The sequence below is a fragment of the Nipponia nippon genome, unplaced genomic scaffold (genome assembly GCF_047370975.1).
Source record: "Nipponia nippon isolate SJK-2023a ecotype South Korea unplaced genomic scaffold, ASM4737097v1 scaffold_41, whole genome shotgun sequence".
Classification (NCBI taxonomy): Eukaryota; Metazoa; Chordata; class Aves; order Pelecaniformes; family Threskiornithidae; genus Nipponia; species Nipponia nippon.
Genome location: NW_028262360.1, coordinates 1,034,975 through 1,055,616, shown reverse-complemented (window position 1 = coordinate 1,055,616; position 20,642 = coordinate 1,034,975). Strand labels below are relative to the sequence as shown.

At 65.5% G+C, this 20,642-nt stretch overlaps 1 protein-coding gene across 1 annotated transcript; it reads right to left on the bottom strand.

Moving 5' to 3' along the window:
• Positions 1 to 5,891: 5,891 nt before the first annotated feature.
• LOC148052973 (mucin-3A-like) lies at positions 5,892 to 8,213 on the bottom strand. Its single transcript, XM_087777844.1, has 8 exons — positions 8,155 to 8,213; positions 7,920 to 8,068; positions 7,735 to 7,803; positions 6,784 to 6,946; positions 6,511 to 6,669; positions 6,254 to 6,360; positions 6,062 to 6,120; positions 5,892 to 5,948 (listed from the first exon to the last, which is right to left on the bottom strand). Exons 2-8 carry the CDS (start codon positions 8,026 to 8,028, stop codon positions 5,910 to 5,912), a joined length of 705 nt encoding a protein of 234 aa, XP_087633970.1. The 5' UTR covers positions 8,029 to 8,068; positions 8,155 to 8,213; the 3' UTR covers positions 5,892 to 5,909.
• Positions 8,214 to 20,642: the final 12,429 nt, after the last annotated feature.

The window sequence follows — 20,642 nt, the reverse complement described above, 5'->3', positions numbered from 1 at the left end:
TTGCTTTCCACGGGGATCGGTAGCCTGGCCGTGGTGTTGCTTTTGACGGTGGTGGCCGTGGTGTTGCTTTCCACGGGTGTAGCTGTGGTGTTGCTTTCCACGGGGATCGGTAGCCTGGCCGTGGTGTTGCTTTTGACGGTGGTGGCCGTGGTGTTGCTTTCCACGGGAATGGCTGTGGTGTTCCTTTCCACTGGGATCGGTAGCGTGGCCGTGGTGTTGCTTTCCACGGGTGTAGCTGTGGTGTTCCTTTCCACAGGGATCGGTAACGTGGCCGTGGTGTTGCTTTTGACGGTGGTGGCCGTGGTGTTGCTTTCCATGGGGATGGCTGTGGTGTTCCTTTCCACTGGGATCGGTAATGTGGCCGTGGTGTTGCTTTCCACGGGTGTAGCTGTGGTGTTGCTTTCCACGGGGATCGGTAGCGTGGCCGTGGTGTTGCTTTCCACGGGTGTAGCTGTGGTGTTGCTTTCCACGGGGATCGGTAGCCTGGCCGTGGTGTTGCTTTTGACGGTGGTGGCCGTGGTGTTGCTTTCCATGGCCGTGGTGTTGCTTTCCACGGGGATCGGTAGTGTGGCCGTGGTGTTGCTTTTGACGGTGGCGGCTGTGGTGTTGCTTTTGACGGTGGTGGCTGTGGTATTGCTTTCCACGGGGATCGGTAATGTGGCCGTGGTGTTGCTTTCCACGGGTGTAGCTGTGGTGTTGCTTTCCATGGGGATCGGTAGCCTGGCCGTGGTGTTGCTTTTGACGGTGGTGGCCGTGGTGTTCCTTTCCATTGCCGTGGTGTTGCTTTCCACGGGGATCGGTAGTGTGGCTGTGGTGTTGCTTTTGACGGTGGTGGCTGTGGTGTTGCTTTTGACGGTGGTGGCTGTGGTGTTGCTTTCCATGGGGGTGGCTGTGGTGTTGCTTTCCATGGGGGTGGCCGTGGTGTTGCTTTCCGTGGGCGTCGGTAGCGTGGCCGTGGTGTTGCTTTTCAGGGCGCTCGTGACCGTGGCATGGCTCTTCGTGGGGTGCGTGGTGCTGTTGAGGTACACCAGCGGGGTGGAGGTGTTCTCGTGGCCCGCTGTGCTTGGGGTCCTGGCCGTGTTGGGCACCGTGGCAGTGGCCGGGCCGGTGCACTCACACCGGGGTCCCCAGGCTGCCGGCGGGCAGTGGCAGGCCACCCCCACCAACGTGCCACCGTTTAGGCATGAGCTGGCCTCCTCCGGGTGCTGGCAGACGTCTCCCTGGTATCCCGGCGGACACACGCACCCCATCCCAAAAGCCGTGGCCCCGTTTTGGCAGGCGCCGGCGGGGTCCGGCTGTTCACAAAGGGAACCCTGAAATCCTGGCGGGCAGTAGCACTTCGTCCCCACGGCGGTGCCACCGTTTTGGCAAGCTTTGGCGCGGTCACCGCTCTCACAGCGGGTTCCGTTGTAGCCGGGGGGGCAGGCGCATCTCTCCCCCACCGCCGTGCCGCCGTTCTCGCAGGGGGCTGGAAGACATCTTAGGTTGGCGGTGGGCGGGGGGGGGGGGGGGGGGCGAATCCCGGATCGGAGGAGGGAGCCGGGAGACCGGGTCCGCTCCCACCCCACCACCGGTGAGTCAACACCCTCCCACCCACCTCCCCAGGAGAGGCCCCAGGAGGCCGGGGGAGGGTTCCCCCTCCCCAAAAGCCGGCTCTGACGGGTGCCCGAGGCACTAAACCCCCACCCGGAGAAGGGAAGAGGGGACCGGGCGCCCACCATAGGGTGACTTCGCCCTTGGAGGGCAGGTGGGGCACCCCAGGCTGGGAACAGCACCCACGTACCGAGGGCAGTTGGGTGGCCCGAGGTCTTTGGAGCTTCCAGTGGACCGGGAAGCCCAGAAAGACCCCCAAAAAACTCCCTCGAGGGATTTTTTCAGAGGGGGTGGGAGAAGGAGGAGAGGGTGGGCTGCCGCCTCGCCGCCAGCAGGATGAAGATCTCTCCATCTTCCCCTCTCTTACCTGACAGAGCCTCCAAGGGGATGAAGAAGAAGAGGAGGAGGAAGAAGCAACCCAGCTCCATCAGCAGCAGAACCCCCAAGGAGCCACGGAACGACTGAGCCGGAGGCACCGGATGGAATGGTTTTGTACGCCGAGTCCGGCACAGTCATCAACCGCAAGGTTAGGGCCGCGCCGGTAAATAATCGCTGAGTAATTTTTAATCAAATGCCGAAATAGAAAGGGCGTGAGAAGGTCTGAACGGCCCCGTGGTGTTCCACCTTTCCAGGCGGCTCTGGACCGGCCACGACGAGCCCAACCCTTGCGTTGGAGACGAGGGAGGGAGGGAGCCGCGGTTCCCCCGGCACGGTGATAAGATTAGGGTGAAACGTGGTGGGTTCGTTACCGGTGAAAACTGTTACTGGGTGAAACTGGTACCGGCACCCGCTGCCCGCTCGTCCTGCCCCACCTTGGGGTGTCGGTCCCTCCCCAAACCTCCCCGGGATGGATGGATGGATGAAGGAGGAGAAGGTCAAGGGCTCAGTTCTTGCTGAATCACCCCGGGTGGCTGGAAGCGAGCCGCGACGTGGCAAAGCCGGGCCGCGTCCACGTCCTCGCCCCTCTCTGCCCGCTGCCAGCCCGGGGGGACGAAGCCCTTGGGTGCTGGGGTCCCGTGCCCACCCCCACGCTGTCCCCAGCCTGGCTCGGTGGTCCCTCCTCACCGCACAACAGGGAGAAGGGTGGCGCTGGGGGGGTTGGGTGCATCCCCTCGGGCACCCGTAGGTGGTTTCTCCAGGGCCACCCGTCCCTGGGTGCCGTCCCCCGGGATCCTCCATCCCTGGGCGCCCTCAGGCTCCCTCCCTGGGGCTCTCCTTCCTTGGGTGCCATCCCTGGGGTCTCCCACCCCCAAGCACCCATGGGTGCCATCCCCGGGGTCTCCCACCTCCAGGCACCCATGGGTGCTATCCCCGGGGTCCCCCATCCCCAAGCACTCATGGGTGCCATCCCCGAGGTCCCCCATCCCCAGGCACCCATGGGTGCCATCCCCGGGGTCTCCCATCCCCAAGCACCCATGGGTGCCATATCCAGGGTCCCCCATCCCCAGGCACCTGTGGGCAGTGTCCCCATGACCCTCTGTCCCCAGGCACCCATGGGTGCCATCCCCGGGGTCCCCCATCCCCAAGCACCCATGGGTGCCATCTCCAGGGTCCCCCATCCCCAGGCACCCATGGGTGCCATCTCCAGGGTCCCCCATCCCCAGGCACCTGTGGGCAGTGTCCCCATGACCCTCTGTCCCCAGGCACCCATGGGTGCCATCCCCGGGGTCCCCCATCCCCAGGCACCCATGGGTGCTATCCCCGGGGTCCCCCATCCCCAGGCACCCATGGGTGCCATCCCCAGGGTCCCCCATCCCCAGGCACCCATGGGTGCCATCTGGGCCCCTCCCCCTTCATCCCCAAGCACCCATGGGTGCCCCCCCGGCCCGCCGCTGTCCGTGGTGCTGATCAGCCGGGCGCTGGCCGTGGTGCTGGTGGCACTGGGCGGGTGTCCCCTCCCCCCCGGGGTGTCCCCTGTCCCCCCCACTGTGCTCCCACCTTCCCGGGGTGTCCCAGTACTTCCCAGTGTGTCCCAGTGTCTTCTGGGTGCTACCTGCTTCCCAGTGTGTCCCAGTAATTCCCAGGGCTCCCCAGTGCCTCTCAGTACTTCCCACTGTGTTCTGGGTGCCATGTGCTCCCCAGTGTGTCCCAGTGCTTCCCAGCACTTCCCAGTTTGGTCTGGGTGCTATATGCTCCCCAGTGCTTCCCAGTACTTCCCAGTTTGGTCTCGGTGCTATATGCTCCCCAGTGCTTCCCAGTGCATCCCAGTTTATTCTGGGTGCCACGTGCACCCCAGGGTGTCCCAGTACCTCCCAGGGCTCCCCAGTTTGTTCTGGGTGCCACGTGCACCCCGGGGTGTCCCAGTACCTCCCAGGACTCCCCAGTTTGTTCTGGGTACCCCGTGCACCCCGGGGTGTCCCAGTACCTCCCAGGACTCCCCAGTTTGTTCTGGGTGCCACGTGCACCCCGGGGTGTCCCAGTACCTCCCAGGACTCCCCAGTTTGTTCTGGGTGCCACGTGCACCCCAAGGTGTCCCAGTACCTCCCAGGACTCCCCAGTTTGTTCTGGGTGCCACGTGCACCCCAAGGTGTCCCAGTACCTCCCAGGACTCCCCAGTTTGTTCTGGGTGCCACGTGCACCCCGGGGTGTCCCAGTACCTCCCAGGACTCCCCAGTTTATTCTGGGTGCCACGTGCACCCCGGGGTGTCCCAGTACCTCCCAGGACTCCCCAGTTTGTTCTGGGTGCCACGTGCACCCCAAGGTGTCCCAGTACCTCCCAGGACTCCCCAGTTTGTTCTGGGTGCCACGTGCACCCCGGGGTGTCCCAGTACCTCCCAGGACTCCCCAGTTTGTTCTGGGTGCCACGTGCACCCCAAGGTGTCCCAGTACCTCCCAGGACTCCCCAGTTTGTTCTGGGTGCCACGTGCACCCCAAGGTGTCCCAGTACCTCCCAGGACTCCCCAGTTTGTTCTGGGTACCCCGTGCACCCCGGGGTGTCCCAGTACCTCCCAGGACTCCCCAGTTTATTCTGGGTGCCACGTGCACCCCGGGGTGTCCCAGTACCTCCCAGGACTCCCCAGTTTGTTCTGGGTGCCACGTGCACCCCAAGGTGTCCCAGTACCTCCCAGGACTCCCCAGTTTGTTCTGGGTGCCACGTGCACCCCAAGGTGTCCCAGTACCTCCCAGGACTCCCCAGTTTATTCTGGGTGCCACGTGCACCCCGGGGTGCCCCAGTACCTCCCAGGGCTCCCCAGTTTGTTCTGGGTGCCACGTGCACCCCGGGGTGTCCCAGTACCTCCCAGGGCTCCCCAGTTTGTTCTGGGTGCCACGTGCACCCCGGGGTGTCCCAGTACCTCCCAGGGCTCCCCAGTTTGTTCTGGGTGCCACGTGCACCCCGGGGTGTCCCAGTACCTCCCAGGGCTCCCCAGTTTGTTCTGGGTGCCACGTGCACCCCGGGGTGTCCCAGTACCTCCCAGGGCTCCCCAGTTTGTTCTGGGTGCCACGTGCACCCCGGGGTGTCCCAGTACCTCCCAGGGCTCCCCAGTTTGTTCTGGGTACCCCGTGCACCCCGGGGTGTCCCAGTACCTCCCAGGGCTCCCCAGTTTGTTCTGGGTGCCACGTGCACCCCGGGGTGTCCCAGTATCTCCCAGGGCTCCCCAGTTTGTTCTGGGTGCCACGTGCACCCCAAGGTGTCCCAGTACCTCCCAGGACTCCCCAGTTTATTCTGGGTGCCACGTGCACCCCGGGGTGTCCCAGTACCTCCCAGGGCTCCCCAGTTTGTTCTGGGTGCCACGTGCACCCCGGGGTGTCCCAGTACCTCCCAGGACTCCCCAGTTTGTTCTGGGTACCCCGTGCACCCACCGGTTCCTCTGGAGTCCCGTGACCACCCCCGCCCCGAGAGGCGCCCGGCGCGCCTCCCTCGGGAAGGGACAAGAAGGGACCGAAGACAAACCAGACTCGTAATAACAATAAATTTATTAAAACGCCCGATGCCCGCGTGAAAGGGCGGGGGAGGGGTGGGAAGGGTCCTCCGTGGCAGCCTCCCTGCGGCTGGCCACTGCCTGCACCCCGTCCTTGTGTCGCGCCCCACCCCCCCTCCCCGCCCCGGGCTCAGCCCCAGAGCCACGGGCGGTTTTACGGCACCCGGCGCTGCCGGCTTCATCGCCCAAATAAATAATAAATAGCGGAGGTTGCCTGCCCCGAGCGTCTCGCCCGGCTTTCGGCACGGCCTGCATGCCCGTGGTCCGGCCACGCCAAGCGGGTTCGGGTCTTCCCTTGGGCGAGAAGACCCGTCGCGTTGAGGTTGGGGGAGGTTTCTGCTCTTCATCCCGGTTGGGGTTGCTTCCGTCGACAGCCGGGATGTCGCCGGTGCAGGATCATAGCCGAGTTGTGACCTTTGGCCTGGAGATCTTCATCTGGTGTGGGGAGGAGGAGGAGAGGGAAGGGGGTGAGAGGGGGGTGGGGGGTCTCCCTTGGGTGCCCTGGGCCAGGGGAGGGGGGTGGGTGCTGTCGGAGGAGGAGGACGTACCGGGATGGAGGTATCCACCAGCTCCAACGAAGGCGTGAACCTGGGTGGAGTCTCGCTCCCTATGGGGAGACAGGGAGGGCGGTTGGAGGTTTCGGGGGGTGGTTGGAGGTTTCGGGGGGCGGTTGGAGGTTTCGGGGGTCTCCCCCAAGAGTTGGGGGTCTCCATCAACCCAAACTGGGGGTTGGGGGTTACCTGTGGCGCTCTCGGCTCCCTTGTTGCGGTAGAGGAAACCATCTTCCAAGTTCCAGGCGAAGCCGTCGTCCTCGTACCAGTTGTCACCAGTGCTGGACTGAGTGTCACTGGGTGGGCAGCAAGAGGGGGTCTCAAGGGGGGGGACAGAGACCAGAGGAGGGGGCTCCCCCCCCCCCCCAGTGAACCCAGGTACCAACCCTCCCCCTGAACTGGAAGACCCCTCCCAACCGGGAACCCAAGCGTCCGGGCTCCTCTACCTCAAGGATTTCCTCCGGCGATTCCGGATCAACACCGCGGCGAGGACGACGCAGCCAATGAAAAACACGGTGGCCACCAGCCCCAACCCCATGGCCAACTTGCTGATGCGACCGGAGCAGTGGGTGCCCGTGTACCAGAACAGGGCTTCATCCTGGCAGCTGTGGGAAGGAGACAGGATCAGGCCCACCATTCCCGTGGGATTGGAGCGAGGACGCTGGAGGCTCCTCCACCGGCCAACGTCGTGGCCGTGGGACCCCCGTGGTGGCACTCACAAGCACTGGGGCCCGGCTCGGGTGACGTGGCACTGGCCGTAGTGGCAATCCATGGTGTTGGGCATGTTGGGCGTGCAGTTGGTGATGCAGCGGATGACGCCCTCGGTGGTCAGCGGGTAGTAGAAGTCCTGGTAGTCGTTGGGTGCTCGCTGCCGGCAGATCTCTGGGGGGGGCAGGGGGTTGGAGGGGTCAGGGGGGAATGGGAGCACTGGTGGGGTGCGCTGGGGGCTGGTGGGGTGCACTGGGTGCTGGTGGGGTGGGCAAGGCACTGGTGGGGTGCGCTGGGGGCTGGTGGGGTGCACTGGGGGCTGGTGGGGTGGGCAAGGCACTGGTGGGGTGCGCTGGGGGCTGGTGGGGTGCGCTGGGGGCTGGTGGGGTGGGCAAGGCACTGGTGCGGTGCGCTGGGGGCTGGTGGGGTGCGCTGGGCGCTGGTGGGGTGGGCAAGGGACTGGTGGGGTGCACTGGGGGCTGGTGGGGTGGGCGAGGGGCTGGTGGGGTGGGCAAGGCACTGGTGGGGTGCACGGGGGGCTGGTGGGGTGGGCAAGGCACTGGTGGGGTGGGCAAGGCACTGGTGGGGTGGGCAAGGCACTGGTGGGGTGCACTGGGGGCTGGTGGGGTGGGCAAGGCACTGGTGGGGTGCACTGTGGGGGCTGGTGGGGCGGGCAAGGCCCTGGTGGGGTGGGCAAGGAACTGGTGGGATGCACTGGGGGCTGGTGGGGTGCGCTGGGGGCTGGTGGGGTGGGCAAGGAACTGGTGGGGTGGGCAAGGAACTGGTGGGGTGGGCAAGGCACTGGTGGGGTGCACTGGGGGCTGGTGGGGTCCATGGGGAGAACTTGTGAGGTAGGTGAGGGACTGGTGGGGTGCACTGGGGGCTGGTGGGGTGCATAGGGAACAGGTGGGGTGCACTGGGAGGACTGGTGGGGTTGGCAGTTGGGCCCGCAGAGGTCTCACCATCCAGGGAAGACGCCTGCGTCATGTTCTTGACGATGGGGTTGGGTTTAACGGTGAGGCAGAGGATGGCTGCGGTAGGAGGAAGAGAGAGGGAGAGGAGGCATCAGAGACCCACCCTTGGGTGCCCCAGGTGGGACCCAGGCGGCCGGGGTAGGGGGGGGGAGGACACACGGAAGGGCACCCACAGTTGTTGTGCTGGCAGAAGCCCTGGCTGGCCACCGTGTCTTGCAACTTCTCCACCAGGCTCTTCATTATCTCCTCGAAATTCTCGATCGTGTTTTTCTCCTCCGGCATGGTGAAGAAGACCTCGTGGTCCACCACGATGCTGCCAGGTCTTTGGAGAAGGGGAGAGAGCGGGGTTAGAAGGGGTGACCGGGGACACCCCCCACCCAACCTGGGCTCCTGTCAGGGACCCCTTACTTGAGGCTGATGATCCTCACGCCCTCGTAGCCGGGGATGTTCCCATAGACCTTCTTTATCTGCAAAGCCAAAGGCTCGCGTGAGCCACCACCGAGGGGACAAGATGGCCACGGAGGGACAACTCGGCCCCCTGTCCTCACCTCCTTCTGAAAATGCTCCTCGAAGTAGCGGTAGGTCTCTGACTGGGTGTCCTGCAGCTCCTCCGTGTAGTTGAAGTTGGTGACGGTCACCACCAGCTGCGTGTCTGCCAAAATTGTCCCTGGGAAAGCTAGAGGAGATGAGGAGAGAAGGAAGGGAGGTCAACATCGTGGGCCCGGGGAGGCCAGGAGCTCCCTGTCGTGGGCCCGGGGAGGCCAGGAGCTCCCCATCTTGGGTCCAAGGAGGCCAGGAGCTCCCTGTCGTGGGCCCAGGGAGGCCAGGAGCTCAACATTGTGGGCCCAGGGAGGCCAGGAGCTCAACATTGTGGGCCCAGGGAGGCCAGGAGCTCCCCGTCGTGGGCCCAGGGAGGCCAGGAGCTCCCCGTCGTGGGCCCAGGGAGGCCAGGAGCTCCCCGTCGTGGGCCCGGGGAGGCCAGGAGCTCCCCGTCGTGGGCCCGGGGAGGCCAGGAGCTCCAGGGGGGCCACGGGGTTGGGTGGAGGTGGCACTTACGGAGGGTGGTGTCGATGGAGGCGGTGGAGTACTCGCACAAGGGGCCGTAGAAAGAGGTGGTGCAGATACACTTGATGCCGTCGTAGGTGCCTCCGTTCTGGCAGTTAACTGGTAGGGAGCAAGGTGGGGGGGTCAGCAGGGCACCCTGGGGGACCCCCAGGGCCGGGGGAACCTGCTCGGACCTGGAGGTGATGCGTGGGGCGCGACGGTCCTCTGGGGTGGAGGTGGGTGGTGGGGGGACTCACCTGAAGGAAAAACTGGGCTGACGATTGTTGTAGAGATGGCTTGGGTGGTGGGTGCAGTGGAGGTCACTTGAGTGGTAGAGGCTGTTGTGGAGGTGGCTTGGGTGGTTTTGGTGGGTGCTGTGGAGGTAAGCTGGGTGGTGTTTGTGGGTGCGGCTATGGAGGTCACCTCTATGGGGGTGCCTTCAGTGGTGGAGAAGGCATTGGAGGTCTGTGCTGAGGTGATAGTGGGAGTCGGGGAGGACATCTCTGTGGAGGTGACAGCTGTGGCGGTGGTTCCAGGGTTCGGGGAGGTCGTGGAGGTCAGTACTGAGGTGGTGGGAGCTGTTGTGGAGGTCATCTCTGTGGAGGTGACAGCCATGGCAGTGGTTCCAGGGTCCGGGGTTTTAGTGGAGGTCAGTTCTGAGGTGGTGGGAGCTGTCGTGGAGGACATCTCTGTGGAGGTGACAGCCGTGGCGGTGGTTCCAAGGTCCGGGCTGTTAGTGGAGGTCAGTACTGAGGTGGTGGGAGCCGTCGTGGAGGACATCTCTGTGGAGGTGACAGCCGTGGCTGTGGTTCCAGGGTCCGGGGTGTTAGTGGAGGTCAGTACTGCGGTGGTGGGAGCCGTCGTGGAGGACATCTCTGTGGAGGTGACAGCCGTGGCGGTGGTTCCAGGGTTCGGGGAGGTCGTGGAGGTCAGTACTGAGGTGGTGGGAGCTGTTGTGGAGGTCATCTCTGTGGAGGTGACAGCCATGGCAGTGGTTCCAGGGTCCGGGGTGTTAGTGGAGGTCAGTTCTGAGGTGGTGGGAGCTGTCGTGGAGGACATCTCTGTGGAGGTGACAGCCGTGGCGGTGGTTCCAAGGTCCGGGCTGTTAGTGGAGGTCAGTACTGAGGTGGTGGGAGCCGTCGTGGAGGACATCTCTGTGGAGGTGACAGCCGTGGCGGTGGTTCCAGGGTCCGGGGTGTTAGTGGAGGTCAGTACTGCGGTGGTGGGAGCTGTTGTGGAGGACATCTCTGTGGAGGTGACAGCCGTGGCGGTGGTTCCAGGGTCCGGGGAGGTGGTGGAGGTCAGTGCTGAGGTGGTGGGAGCTGACGTGGAGGACATCTCTGTGGAGGTGACAGCCGTGGCGGTGGTTCCAGGGTCCTGGGTGTTAGTGGAGGTCAGTACTGAGGTGGTGGGAGCCGTCGTGGAGGTCATCTCTGTGGAGGTGACAGCCGTGGCGGTGGTTCCAGGGTCCGGGGTGTTAGTGGAGGTCAGTACTGAGGTGGTGGGAGCCGTCGTGGAGGTCATCTCTGTGGAGGTGACAGCCGTGGCGGTGGTTCCAGGGTCCGGGGTGTTAGTGGAGGTCAGTACTGAGGTGGTGGGAGCCGTCGTGGAGGTCATCTCTGTGGAGGTGACAGCCGTGGCGGTGGTTCCAGGGTCCGGGGTGTTAGTGGAGGTCAGTACGGAGGTGGTGGGAGCCGTCGTGGAGGACATCTCTGTGGAGGTGACAGCCGTGGCGGTGGTTCCAGGGTCCGGGGTGTTAGTGGAGGTCAGTACTGCGGTGGTGGGAGCTGTCGTGGAGGTCATCTCTGTGGAGGTGACAGCCGTGGCGGTGGTTCCAGGGTCCGGGGTGTTAGTGGAGGTCAGTACTGAGGTGGTAGGAGCCGTCGTGGAGGTCATCTCTGTGGAGGTGACAGCCGTGGCGGTGGTTCCAGGGTCCGGGGAGGTGGTGGAGGTCAGTACTGCGGTGGTGGGAGCTGTTGTGGAGGTCATCTCTGTGGAGGTGACAGCCGTGGCGGTGGTTCCAGGGTCCGGGGTGTTAGTGGAGGTCAGTACTGAGGTGGTGGGAGCCGTTGTGGAGGACATCTCTGTGGAGGTGACAGCCGTGGCGGTGGTTCCAGGGTCCGGGCTGTTAGTGGAGGTCGGTATGGCGGTGGTGGGAGCCGTCGTGGAGGACATCTCTGTGGAGGTGACAGCCGTGGCGGTGGTTCCAGGGTCCGGGGTGTTAGTGGAGGTCAGTACTGAGGTGGTGGGAGCTGTTGTGGAGGACATCTCTGTGGAGGTGACAGCAGTGGCGGTGGTTCCAGGGTCCGGGGTGTTAGTGGAGGTCAGTACTACGGTGGTGGGAGCTGTCGTGGAGGTGACAGCCGTGGCGGTGGTTCCAGGGTCCGGGGAGGTGGTGGAGGTCAGTACTGCGGTGGTGGGAGCCGTCGTGGAGGTCATCTCTGTGGAGGTGACAGCCGTGGCGGTGGTTCCAGGGTCCGGGGTGTTAGTGGAGGTCAGTACTGAGGTGGTGGGAGCCGTCGTGGAGGTCATCTCTGTGGAGGTGACAGCCGTGGCGGTGGTTCCAGGGTCCGGGGTGTTAGTGGAGGTCAGTACTGAGGTGGTGGGAGCCGTCGTGGAGGACATCTCTGTGGAGGTGACAGCCGTGGCGGTGGTTCCAGGGTCCGGGCTGTTAGTGGAGGTCGGTATGGCGGTGGTGGGAGCCGTCGTGGAGGACATCTCTGTGGAGGGGACAGCCGTGGCGGTGGTTCCAGGGTCCGGGGTGTTAGTGGAGGTCAGTACTACGGTGGTGGGAGCTGTCGTGGAGGTCATCTCTGTGGAGGTGACAGCCGTGGCGGTGGTTCCAGGGTCCGGGGTGTTAGTGGGGGTCAGTACTGCGGTGGTGGGAGCTGTCGTGGAGGTCATCTCTGTGGAGGTGACAGCCGTGGCGGTGGTTCCAGGGTCCGGGGTGTTAGTGGAGGTCAGTACTGAGGTGGTAGGAGCCGTCGTGGAGGTCATCTCTGTGGAGGTGACAGCCGTGGCGGTGGTTCCAGGGTCCGGGGAGGTGGTGGAGGTCAGTACTGCGGTGGTGGGAGCTGTTGTGGAGGTCATCTCTGTGGAGGTGACAGCCGTGGCGGTGCTTCCAGGGTCCGGGGTGTTAGTGGAGGTCAGTACTGAGGTGGTGGGAGCCGTTGTGGAGGACATCTCTGTGGAGGTGACAGCCGTGGCGGTGGTTCCAGGGTCCGGGCTGTTAGTGGAGGTCGGTATGGCGGTGGTGGGAGCCGTCGTGGAGGACATCTCTGTGGAGGGGACAGCCGTGGCGGTGGTTCCAGGGTCCGGGGTGTTAGTGGAGGTCAGTACTGAGGTGGTGGGAGCTGTCGTGGAGGTCATCTCTGTGGAGGTGACAGCCGTGGCGGTGGTTCCAGGGTCCTGGGTGTTAGTGGAGGTCGGTACTGAGGTGGTGGGAGCCGTCGTGGAGGTCATCTCTGTGGAGGTGACAGCCATGGCGGTGGTTCCAGGGTCCGGGGTGTTAGTGGAGGTCAGTACTGAGGTGGTGGGAGCTGTTGTGGAGGACATCTCTGTGGAGGTGACAGCAGTGGCGGTGGTTCCAGGGTCCGGGGTGTTAGTGGAGGTCAGAACTACGGTGGTGGGAGCTGTCGTGGAGGTGACAGCCGTGGCGGTGGTTCCAGGGTCCGGGGAGGTGGTGGAGGTCAGTACTGCGGTGGTGGGAGCCGTCGTGGAGGTCATCTCTGTGGAGGTGACAGCCGTGGCGGTGGTTCCAGGGTCCGGGGTGTTAGTGGAGGTCAGTACTGAGGTGGTGGGAGCCGTCGTGGAGGACATCTCTGTGGAGGTGACAGCCGTGGCGGTGGTTCCAGGGTCCGGGGTGTTAGTGGAGGTCAGTACTGAGGTGGTGGGAGCTGTCGTGGAGGTCATCTCTGTGGAGGTGACAGCCGTGGCGGTGGTTCCAGGGTCCGGGGTGTTAGTGGAGGTCAGTACTGAGGTGGTAGGAGCCGTCGGGGAGGTCATCTCTGTGGAGGTGACAGCCGTGGCGGTGGTTCCAGGGTCCGGGGAGGTGGTGGAGGTTAGTACTGCGGTGGTGGGAGCTGTTGTGGAGGTCATCTCTGTGGAGGTGACAGCCGTGGCGGTGGTTCCAGGGTCCGGGGTGTTAGTGGAGGTCAGTACTGAGGTGGTGGGAGCCGTCGTGGAGGTCATCTCTGTGGAGGTGACAGCCGTGGCGGTGGTTCCAGGGTCCGGGCTGTTAGTGGAGGTCGGTATGGCGGTGGTGGGAGCCGTCGTGGAGGACATGTCTGTGGAGGGGACAGCCGTGGCGGTGGTTCCAGGGTCCGGGGTGTTAGTGGAGGTCAGTACTACGGTGGTGGGAGCTGTCGTGGAGGTCATCTCTGTGGAGGTGACAGCCGTGGCGGTGGTTCCAGGGTCCGGGGTGTTAGTGGAGGTCAGTACTGAGGTGGTGGGAGCTGTCGTGGAGGTGACAGCCGTGGCGGTGGTTCCAGGGTCCGGGGAGGTGGTGGAGGTCAGTACTGAGGTGGTGGGAGCCGTCGTGGAGGTCATCTCTGTGGAGGTGACAGCCGTGGCGGTGGTTCCAGGGTCCGGGCTGTTAGTGGAGGTCGGTATGGCGGTGGTGGGAGCCGTCGTGGAAGACATCTCTGTGGAGGTGACAGCCGTGGCGGTGGTTCCAGGGTCCGGGGTGTTAGTGGAGGTCAGTACTGAGGTGGTGGGAGCCATCGTGGAGGTCATCTCTGTGGAGGTGACAGCCGTGGCGGTGGTTCCAGGGTCCGGGGAGGTGGTGGAGGTCAGTACTGAGGTGGTGGGAGCTGTTGCGGAGGACATCTCTGTGGAGGTGACAGCCGTGGCGGTGGTTCCAGGGTCCGGGGAGGTGGTGGAGGTCAGTACTGAGGTGGTGGGAGCCGTCGTGGAGGTCATCTCTGTGGAGGTGACAGCCGTGGCGGTGGTTCCAGGGTCCGGGGTGTTAGTGGAGGTCAGTACTGAGGTGGTGGGAGCCGTCGTGGAGGTCATCTCTGTGGAGGTGACAGCCGTGGCGGTGGTTCCAGGGTCCGGGGAGGTGGTGGAGGTCAGTACTGCGGTGGTGGGAGCTGTTGTGGAGGACATCTCTGTGGAGGTGACAGCCGTGGCGGTGGTTCCAGGGTCCGGGGTGTTAGTGGAGGTCGGTACTGAGGTGGTGGGAGCTGTTGTGGAGGTCATCTCTGTGGAGGTGACAGCCGTGGCGGTGGTTCCAGGGTCCGGGCTGTTAGTGGAGGTCAGTACTGCGGTGGTGGGAGCCGTCGTGGAGGACATCTCTGTGGAGGTGACAGCCGTGGCGGTGGTTCCAGGGTCCGGCGGCGTGGAGGTCGGTGCGGAGGTGGTGGGAGGTGTTGTGGAGGACATCTCTGTGGAGGGGACAGCCGTGGCGGTGGTTCCAGGGTCCGGGGTGTTAGTGGAGGTGGTGGCGGGTGGTGGGAGGCCACGTCTGTGGAAGACATCTCTGTGGAGGTGACAGCCGTGGCGGTGGTTCCAGGGTCCGGGGTGTTAGTGGAGGTCAGTACTGCGGTGGTGGGAGCCGTCGTGGAGGTCATCTCTGTGGAGGTGACAGCCGTGGCGGTGGTTCCAGGGTCCGGGGACGTGGTGGAGGTCAGTACGGAGGTGCTGGGAGCCGTCGTGGAGGACATCTCTGTGGAGGTGACAGCCGTGGCGGTGGTTCCAGGGTCCGGGGTGTTAGTGGAGGTCAGTACTGAGGTGGTAGGAGCCGTCGTGGAGGTCATCTCTGTGGAGGTGACAGCCGTGGCGGTGGTTCCAGGGTCCGGGGAGGTGGTGGAGGTCAGTACTGCGGTGGTGGGAGCTGTTGTGGAGGACATCTCTGTGGAGGTGACAGCCGTGGCGGTGGTTCCAGGGTCCGGGGAGGTGGTGGAGGTCAGTACTGAGGTGGTGGGAGCTGTTGTGGAGGACATCTCTGTGGAGGTGACAGCCGTGGCGGTGGTTCCAGGGTCCGGGGTGTTAGTGGAGGTCAGTGCTGTGGTGGTGGGAGCTGACGTGGAGGACATCTCTGTGGAGGTGACAGCCGTGGCGGTGGTTCCAGGGTCTGGGGAGGTCATGGAGGTCAGTACTGAGGTGGTGGGAGCCGTCGTGGAGGACATCTCTGTGGAGGTGACAGCCGTGGCGGTGGTTCCAGGGTCCGGGGTGTTAGTGGAGGTCGGTACTGTGGTGGTGGGAGCCGTCGTGGAGGTCATCTCTGGGGAGGTGACAGCCGTGGCGGTGGTTCCAGGGTCCGGGGTGTTAGTGGAGGTCAGTACTGAGGTGGTGGGAGCCGTCGTGGAGGACATGTCTGTGGAGGTGACAGCCGTGGCGGTGGTTCCAGGGTCCGGGGTGTTAGTGGAGGTCAGTACTGAGGTGGTGGGAGCTGTTGTGGAGGACATCTCTGTGGAGGTGACAGCCGTGGCGGTGGTTCCAGGGTCCGGGCTGTTAGTGGAGGTCGGTATGGCGGTGGTGGGAGCCGTCGTGGAGGACATCTCTGTGGAGGTGACAGCCGTGGCGGTGGTTCCAGGGTCCGGGGAGTTAGTGGAGGTCAGTGCGGAGGTGGTGGCGGGTGTTGTGGAGGTCATCTCTGTGGAGGTGACAGCCGTGGCGGTGGTTCCAGGGTCCGGGGTGTTAGTGGAGGTCAGTACTGAGGTGGTGGGAGCTGTTGTGGAGGTCATCTCTGTGGAGGTGACAGCCGTGGCGGTGGTTCCAGGGTCCGGGGAGGTGGTGGAGGTCAGTGCTGAGGTGGTGGGAGCTGTTGTGGAGGACATCTCTGTGGAGGTGACAGCCGTGGCGGTGGTTCCAGGGTCCGGGCTGTTAGTGGAGGTCGGTATGGCGGTGGTGGGAGCTGTTGTGGAGGACATCTCTGTGGAGGTGACAGCCGTGGCGGTGGTTCCAGGGTCCGGGGAGTTAGTGGAGGTCAGTACTGCGGTGGTGGGAGCCGTCGTGGAGGTCATCTCTGTGGAGGTGACAGCCGTGGCGGTGGTTCCAGGGTCCGGGCTGTGTTAGTGGAGGTCAGTACTGAGGTGGTGGCGGGTGTTGTGGAGGCCACGTCTGTGGAGGTGACAGCCGTGGCGGTGGTTCCAGGGTCCGGGGTGTTAGTGGAGGTCAGTACTGAGGTGGTGGGAGCTGTTGTGGAGGACATCTCTGTGGAGGTGACAGCCGTGGCGGTGGTTCCAGGGTCCGGGCTGTTAGTGGAGGTCGGTACTGCGGTGGTGGGAGCTGTTGTGGAGGTCATCTCTGTGGAGGTGACAGCCGTGGCGGTGGTTCCAGGGTCCGGGGTGTTAGTGGAGGCCGGTGCGGAGGTGGTGGGAGGTGTTGTGGAGGCCATCTCTGTGGAGGTGACAGCCGTGGCGGTGGTTCCAGGGTCCGGGAAGGTGGTGGAGGTCGGTGCGGAGGTGGTGGCGGGTGTTGTGGAGGCCATCTCTGTGGAGGTGACAGCCGTGGCGGTGGTTCCAGGGTCCGGGCTGTTAGTGGAGGCCGGTGCGGAGGTGGTGGCGGAGCTGTTGTGGAGGCCATCTCTGTGGAGGTGACAGCCGTGGCGGTGGTTCCAGGGTCCGGGGTGTTAGTGGAGGTCAGTACTGAGGTGGTGGGAGCCGTCGTGGAGGTCATCTCTGTGGAGGTGACAGCCGTGGCTGTGGTTCCAGGGTCCGGGGTGTTAGTGGAGGTTGGTACTGCGGTGGTGGGAGCCGTCGTGTAGGACATCTCTGTGGAGGTGACAGCCGTGGCGGTGGTTCCAGGGTCCGGGGTGTTAGTGGAGGTCGGTGCGGAGGTGGTGGGAGGTGTTGTGGAGGCCATCTCTGTGGAGGTGACAGCCGTGGCGGTGGTTCCAGGGTCCGGGGTGTTAGTGGAGGTCAGTACGGAGGTGGTGGCGGGTGTTGTGGAGGCCACGTCTGTGGAGGTGACAGCCGTGGCGGTGGTTCCAGGGTCCGGGGTGTTAGTGGAGGTCAGTACTGAGGTGGTGGGAGCTGTCGTGGAGGTCATCTCTGTGGAGGTGACAGCCGTGGCGGTGGTTCCAGAATCCAGGGAGGTGGAGGAGGTCAGTACTGCGGTGGTGGGAGCTGTTGTGGAGGTCATCTCTGTGGAGGTGACAGCCGTGGCGGTGGTTCCAGGGTCCGGGCTGTTAGTGGAGGTCAGTACTGTGGTGGTGGGAGGCCACGTCTGTGGAGGACATCTCCAGGGGTGGAGAAGGCGGCCGTGGCGGTGGTTCCAGGTGGTGGCGGGTGTTGTGGAGGCCACGTCTGTGGAGGCGGCTCCAGGGGTGGAGAAGGCGACGGTGGAGCCCGGTGCGGAGGTGGTGGCGGGTGTTGTGGAGGCCGCGTCTGTGGAGGCGGCCCCAGGGGTGGAGAAGGCGGTGGTGGAGGCCGGTGCGGAGGTGGTGGCGGGTGTTGTGGAGGCCACGTCTGTGGCGGTGGCTCCAGGGGTGGAGAAGGCGGCGGTGGAGGCCGGTGCGGAGGTGGTGGCGGGTGTTGTGGAGGCCATCTCTGTGGAGGTGACAGCCGTGGCGGTGGTTCCAGGGTCCGGGGTGTTAGTGGAGGCCGGTACGGAGGTGGTGGGAGGTGTTGTGGAGGCCATCTCTGTGGAGGTGACAGCCGTGGCGGTGGTTCCAGAAGGTCCGGGCTGTTAGTGGAGGCCGGTGCGGAGGTGGTGGCGGGTGTTGTGGAGGCCACGTCTGTGGAGGCGGCTCCAGGGGTGGAGAAGGCGGCGGTGGAGGCCGGTGCGGAGGTGGTGGCGGGTGTTGTGGAGGCCACGTCTGTGGAGGCGGCTCCAGGGGTGGAGAAGGCGGCAGTGGAGGCCGGTGCGGAGGTGGTGGCGGGTGTTGTGGAGGCCACGTCTGTGGAGGCGGCTCCAGGGGTGGAGAAGGCGGCAGTGGAGGCCGGTGCGGAGGTGGTGGCGGGTGTTGTGGAGGCCACGTCTGTGGAGGTGACAGCCGTGGCGGTGGTTCCAGGGTCCGGGCTGTTAGTGGAGGCCGGTGCGGAGGTGGTGGCGGGTGTTGTGGAGGCCACGTCTGTGGAGGCGGCTCCAGGGGTGGAGAAGGCGGCGGTGGAGGCCGGTGCGGAGGTGGTGGCGGGTGTTGTGGAGGCCACGTCTGTGGAGGCGGCTCCAGGGGTGGAGAAGGCGGCGGTGGAGGTCATCTCTGTGGAGGTGACAGCCGGTGTTGTGGAGGTTCCAGGGTCTGTGGAGGCGGCTCCAGGGGTGGAGAAGGCGGCAGTGGAGGCCGGTGCGGAGCCGTCGTGGAGGACATCTCTGTGGAGGCCACGTCTGTGGAGGCGGCTCCAGGGGTGGAGAAGGCGGCAGTGGAGGCCGGTACTGAGGTGGTGGGAGCTGTTGTGGAGGCCATCTCTGTGGAGGTGACAGCCGTGGCGGTGGTTCCAGGGTCCGGGCTGTTAGTGGAGGCCGGTGCGGAGGTGGTGGCGAGTGTTGTGGAGGCCATCTCTGTGGAGGCGGCTCCAGGGGTGGAGAAGGCGGCGGTGGAGGCCGGTGCGGAGGTGGTGGCGGGTGTTGTGGAGGCCACGTCTGTGGACGGCTCCAGGGGTGGAGAAGGCGGCGTGGAGGCCGGTGCGGAGGTGGTGGCGGGTGTTGTGGAGGTGACAGCCGTGGCGGTGGTTCCAGGGGTCCGGAGAAGGCGGTGGTGGAGGTCAGTACGGAGGTGGTGGGAGCCGTCGTGGAGGCCATCTCTGTGGAGGTGACAGCCGTGGCGGTGGTTCCAGGGTCCGGGGTGTTAGTGGAGGCCGGTGCGGAGGTGGTGGCGGGTGTTGTGGAGGCCACGTCTGTGGAGGTGACAGCCGTGGCGGTGGTTCCAGGGGTGGAGAAGGCGGCAGTGGAGGCCGGTGCGGAGGTGGTGGGAGGTGTTGTGGAGGCCATCTCTGTGGAGGTGACAGCCGTGGCGGTGGTTCCAGGGTCCGGGGTGTTAGTGGAGGTCAGTACTGAGGTGGTGGGAGCCGTCGTGGAGGTCATCTCTGTGGAGGCCACGTCTGTGGAGGCGGTTCCAGGGGTGGAGAAGGCGGCGGTGGAGGCCGGTGCGGAGGTGGTGGCGGGTGTTGTGGAGGCCACGTCTGTGGAGGTGACAGCCAGGGGTGGAGGGCGGAGTGGAGGCCGGTGCGGAGGTGGTGGCGGGTGTTGTGGAGGCCACGTCTGTGGAGGTTTCTCCAGGCGGTGGTTCCAGGGTCCGGAGAAGGAGGTGGTGGAGGCCGGTGCGGAGGTGGTGGCGGGTGTTGTGGAGGCCACGTCTGTGGAGGCGGCTCCCGTGGCGGTGGAGGGTCCGGGGTGTTAGTGGAGGCCGGTGCGGAGGTGGTGGCGGGTGTTGTGGAGGCCACGTCTGTGGAGGCGGCTCCAGGGGTGGAGAAGGCGGCGGTGGAGGCCGGTGCGGAGGTGGTGGCGGGTGTTGTGGAGGCCACGTCTGTGGAGGCGGCTCCAGGGGTGGAGAAGGCGGCGGTGGAGGCCGGTGCGGAGGTGGTGGCGGGTGTTGTGGAGGCCACGTCTGTGGAGGTTTCTCCAGGGGTGGAGAAGGCGGCAGTGGAGGCCGGTGCGGAGGTGGTGGCGGGTGTTGTGGAGGCCACGTCTGTGGAGGCGGCTCCAGGGGTGGAGAAGGCGGCAGTGGAGGCCGGTGCGGAGGTGGTGGCGGGTGTTGTGGAGGCCACGTCTGTGGAGGCGGCTCCAGGGGTGGAGAAGGCGGCAGTGGAGGCCGGTGCGGAGGTGGTGGCGGGTGTTGTGGAGGCCACGTCTGTGGAGGCGGCTCCAGGGGTGGAGAAGGCGGCGGTGGAGGCCGGTGCGGAGGTGGTGGCGGGTGTTGTGGAGGCCACGTCTGTGGAGGCGGCTCCAGGGGTGGAGAAGGCGGCGGTGGAGGCCGGTGCGGAGGTGGTGGCGGGTGTTGTGGAGGCCACGTCTGTGGAGGTTTCTCCAGGGGTGGAGAAGGCGGCAGTGGAGGCCGGTGCGGAGGTGGTGGCGGGTGTTGTGGAGGCCACGTCTGTGGAGGCGGCTCCAGGGGTGGAGAAGGCGGCGGTGGAGGCCGGTGCGGAGGTGGTGGCGGGTGTTGTGGAGGCCACGTCTGTGGAGGCGGCTCCAGGGGTGGAGAAGGCGGCAGTGGAGGCCGGTGCGGAGGTGGTGGCGGGTGTTGTGGAGGCCACGTCTGTGGAGGCGGCTCCAGGGGTGGAGAAGGCGGCAGTGGAGGCCGGTGCGGAGGTGGTGGCGGGTGTTGTGGAGGCCACGTCTGTGGAGGCGGCTCCAGGGGTGGAGAAGGCGGCAGTGGAGGCCGGTGCGGAGGTGGTGGCGGGTGTTGTGGAGGCCACGTCTGTGGAGGCGGCTCCAGGGGTGGAGAAGGCGGCGGTGGAGGCCGGTGCGGAGGTGGTGGCGGGTGTTGTGGAGGCCACGTCTGTGGAGGCGGCTCCAGGGGTGGAGAAGGCGGCAGTGGAGGCCGGTGCGGAGGTGGTGGCGGGTGTTGTGGAGGCCACGTCTGTGGAGGCGGCTCCAGGGGTGGAGAAGGCGGCGGTGGAGGCCGGTGCGGAGGTGGTGGCGGGTGTTGTGGAGGCCACGTCTGTGGAGGTTTCTCCAGGGGTGGAGAAGGCGGCAGTGGAGGCCGGTGCGGAGGTGGTGGCGGGTGTTGTGGAGGCCACGTCTGTGGAGGCGGCTCCAGGGGTGGAGAAGGCGGCGGTGGAGGCCGGTGCGGAGGTGGTGGCGGGTGTTGTGGAGGCCACGTCTGTGGAGGCGGCTCCAGGGGTGGAGAAGGCGGCAGTGGAGGCCGGTGCGGAGGTGGTGGCGGGTGTTGTGGAGGCCACGTCTGTGGAGGTTTCTCCAGGGGTGGAGAAGGCGGCAGTGGAGGCCGGTGCGGAGGTGGTGGCGGGTGT

Bases quoted from the DNA above. Each gene is read 5' to 3' on its own strand.
- LOC148052973 (XM_087777844.1), bottom strand. From the start codon at position 8,028: ATGCCGGAGGAGAAAAACACGATCGAGAATTTCGAGGAGATAATGAAG. The intron at 7,804-7,919 runs GTGGGTGCCCTT...CTCCTACCGCAG, and splicing joins CTTCTGCCAGCACAACAACT to CCATCCTCTGCCTCACCGTT. The intron at 6,670-6,783 runs GTGAGTGCCACC...TCCTTCCCACAG, and splicing joins CGAGCCGGGCCCCAGTGCTT to CTGCCAGGATGAAGCCCTGT.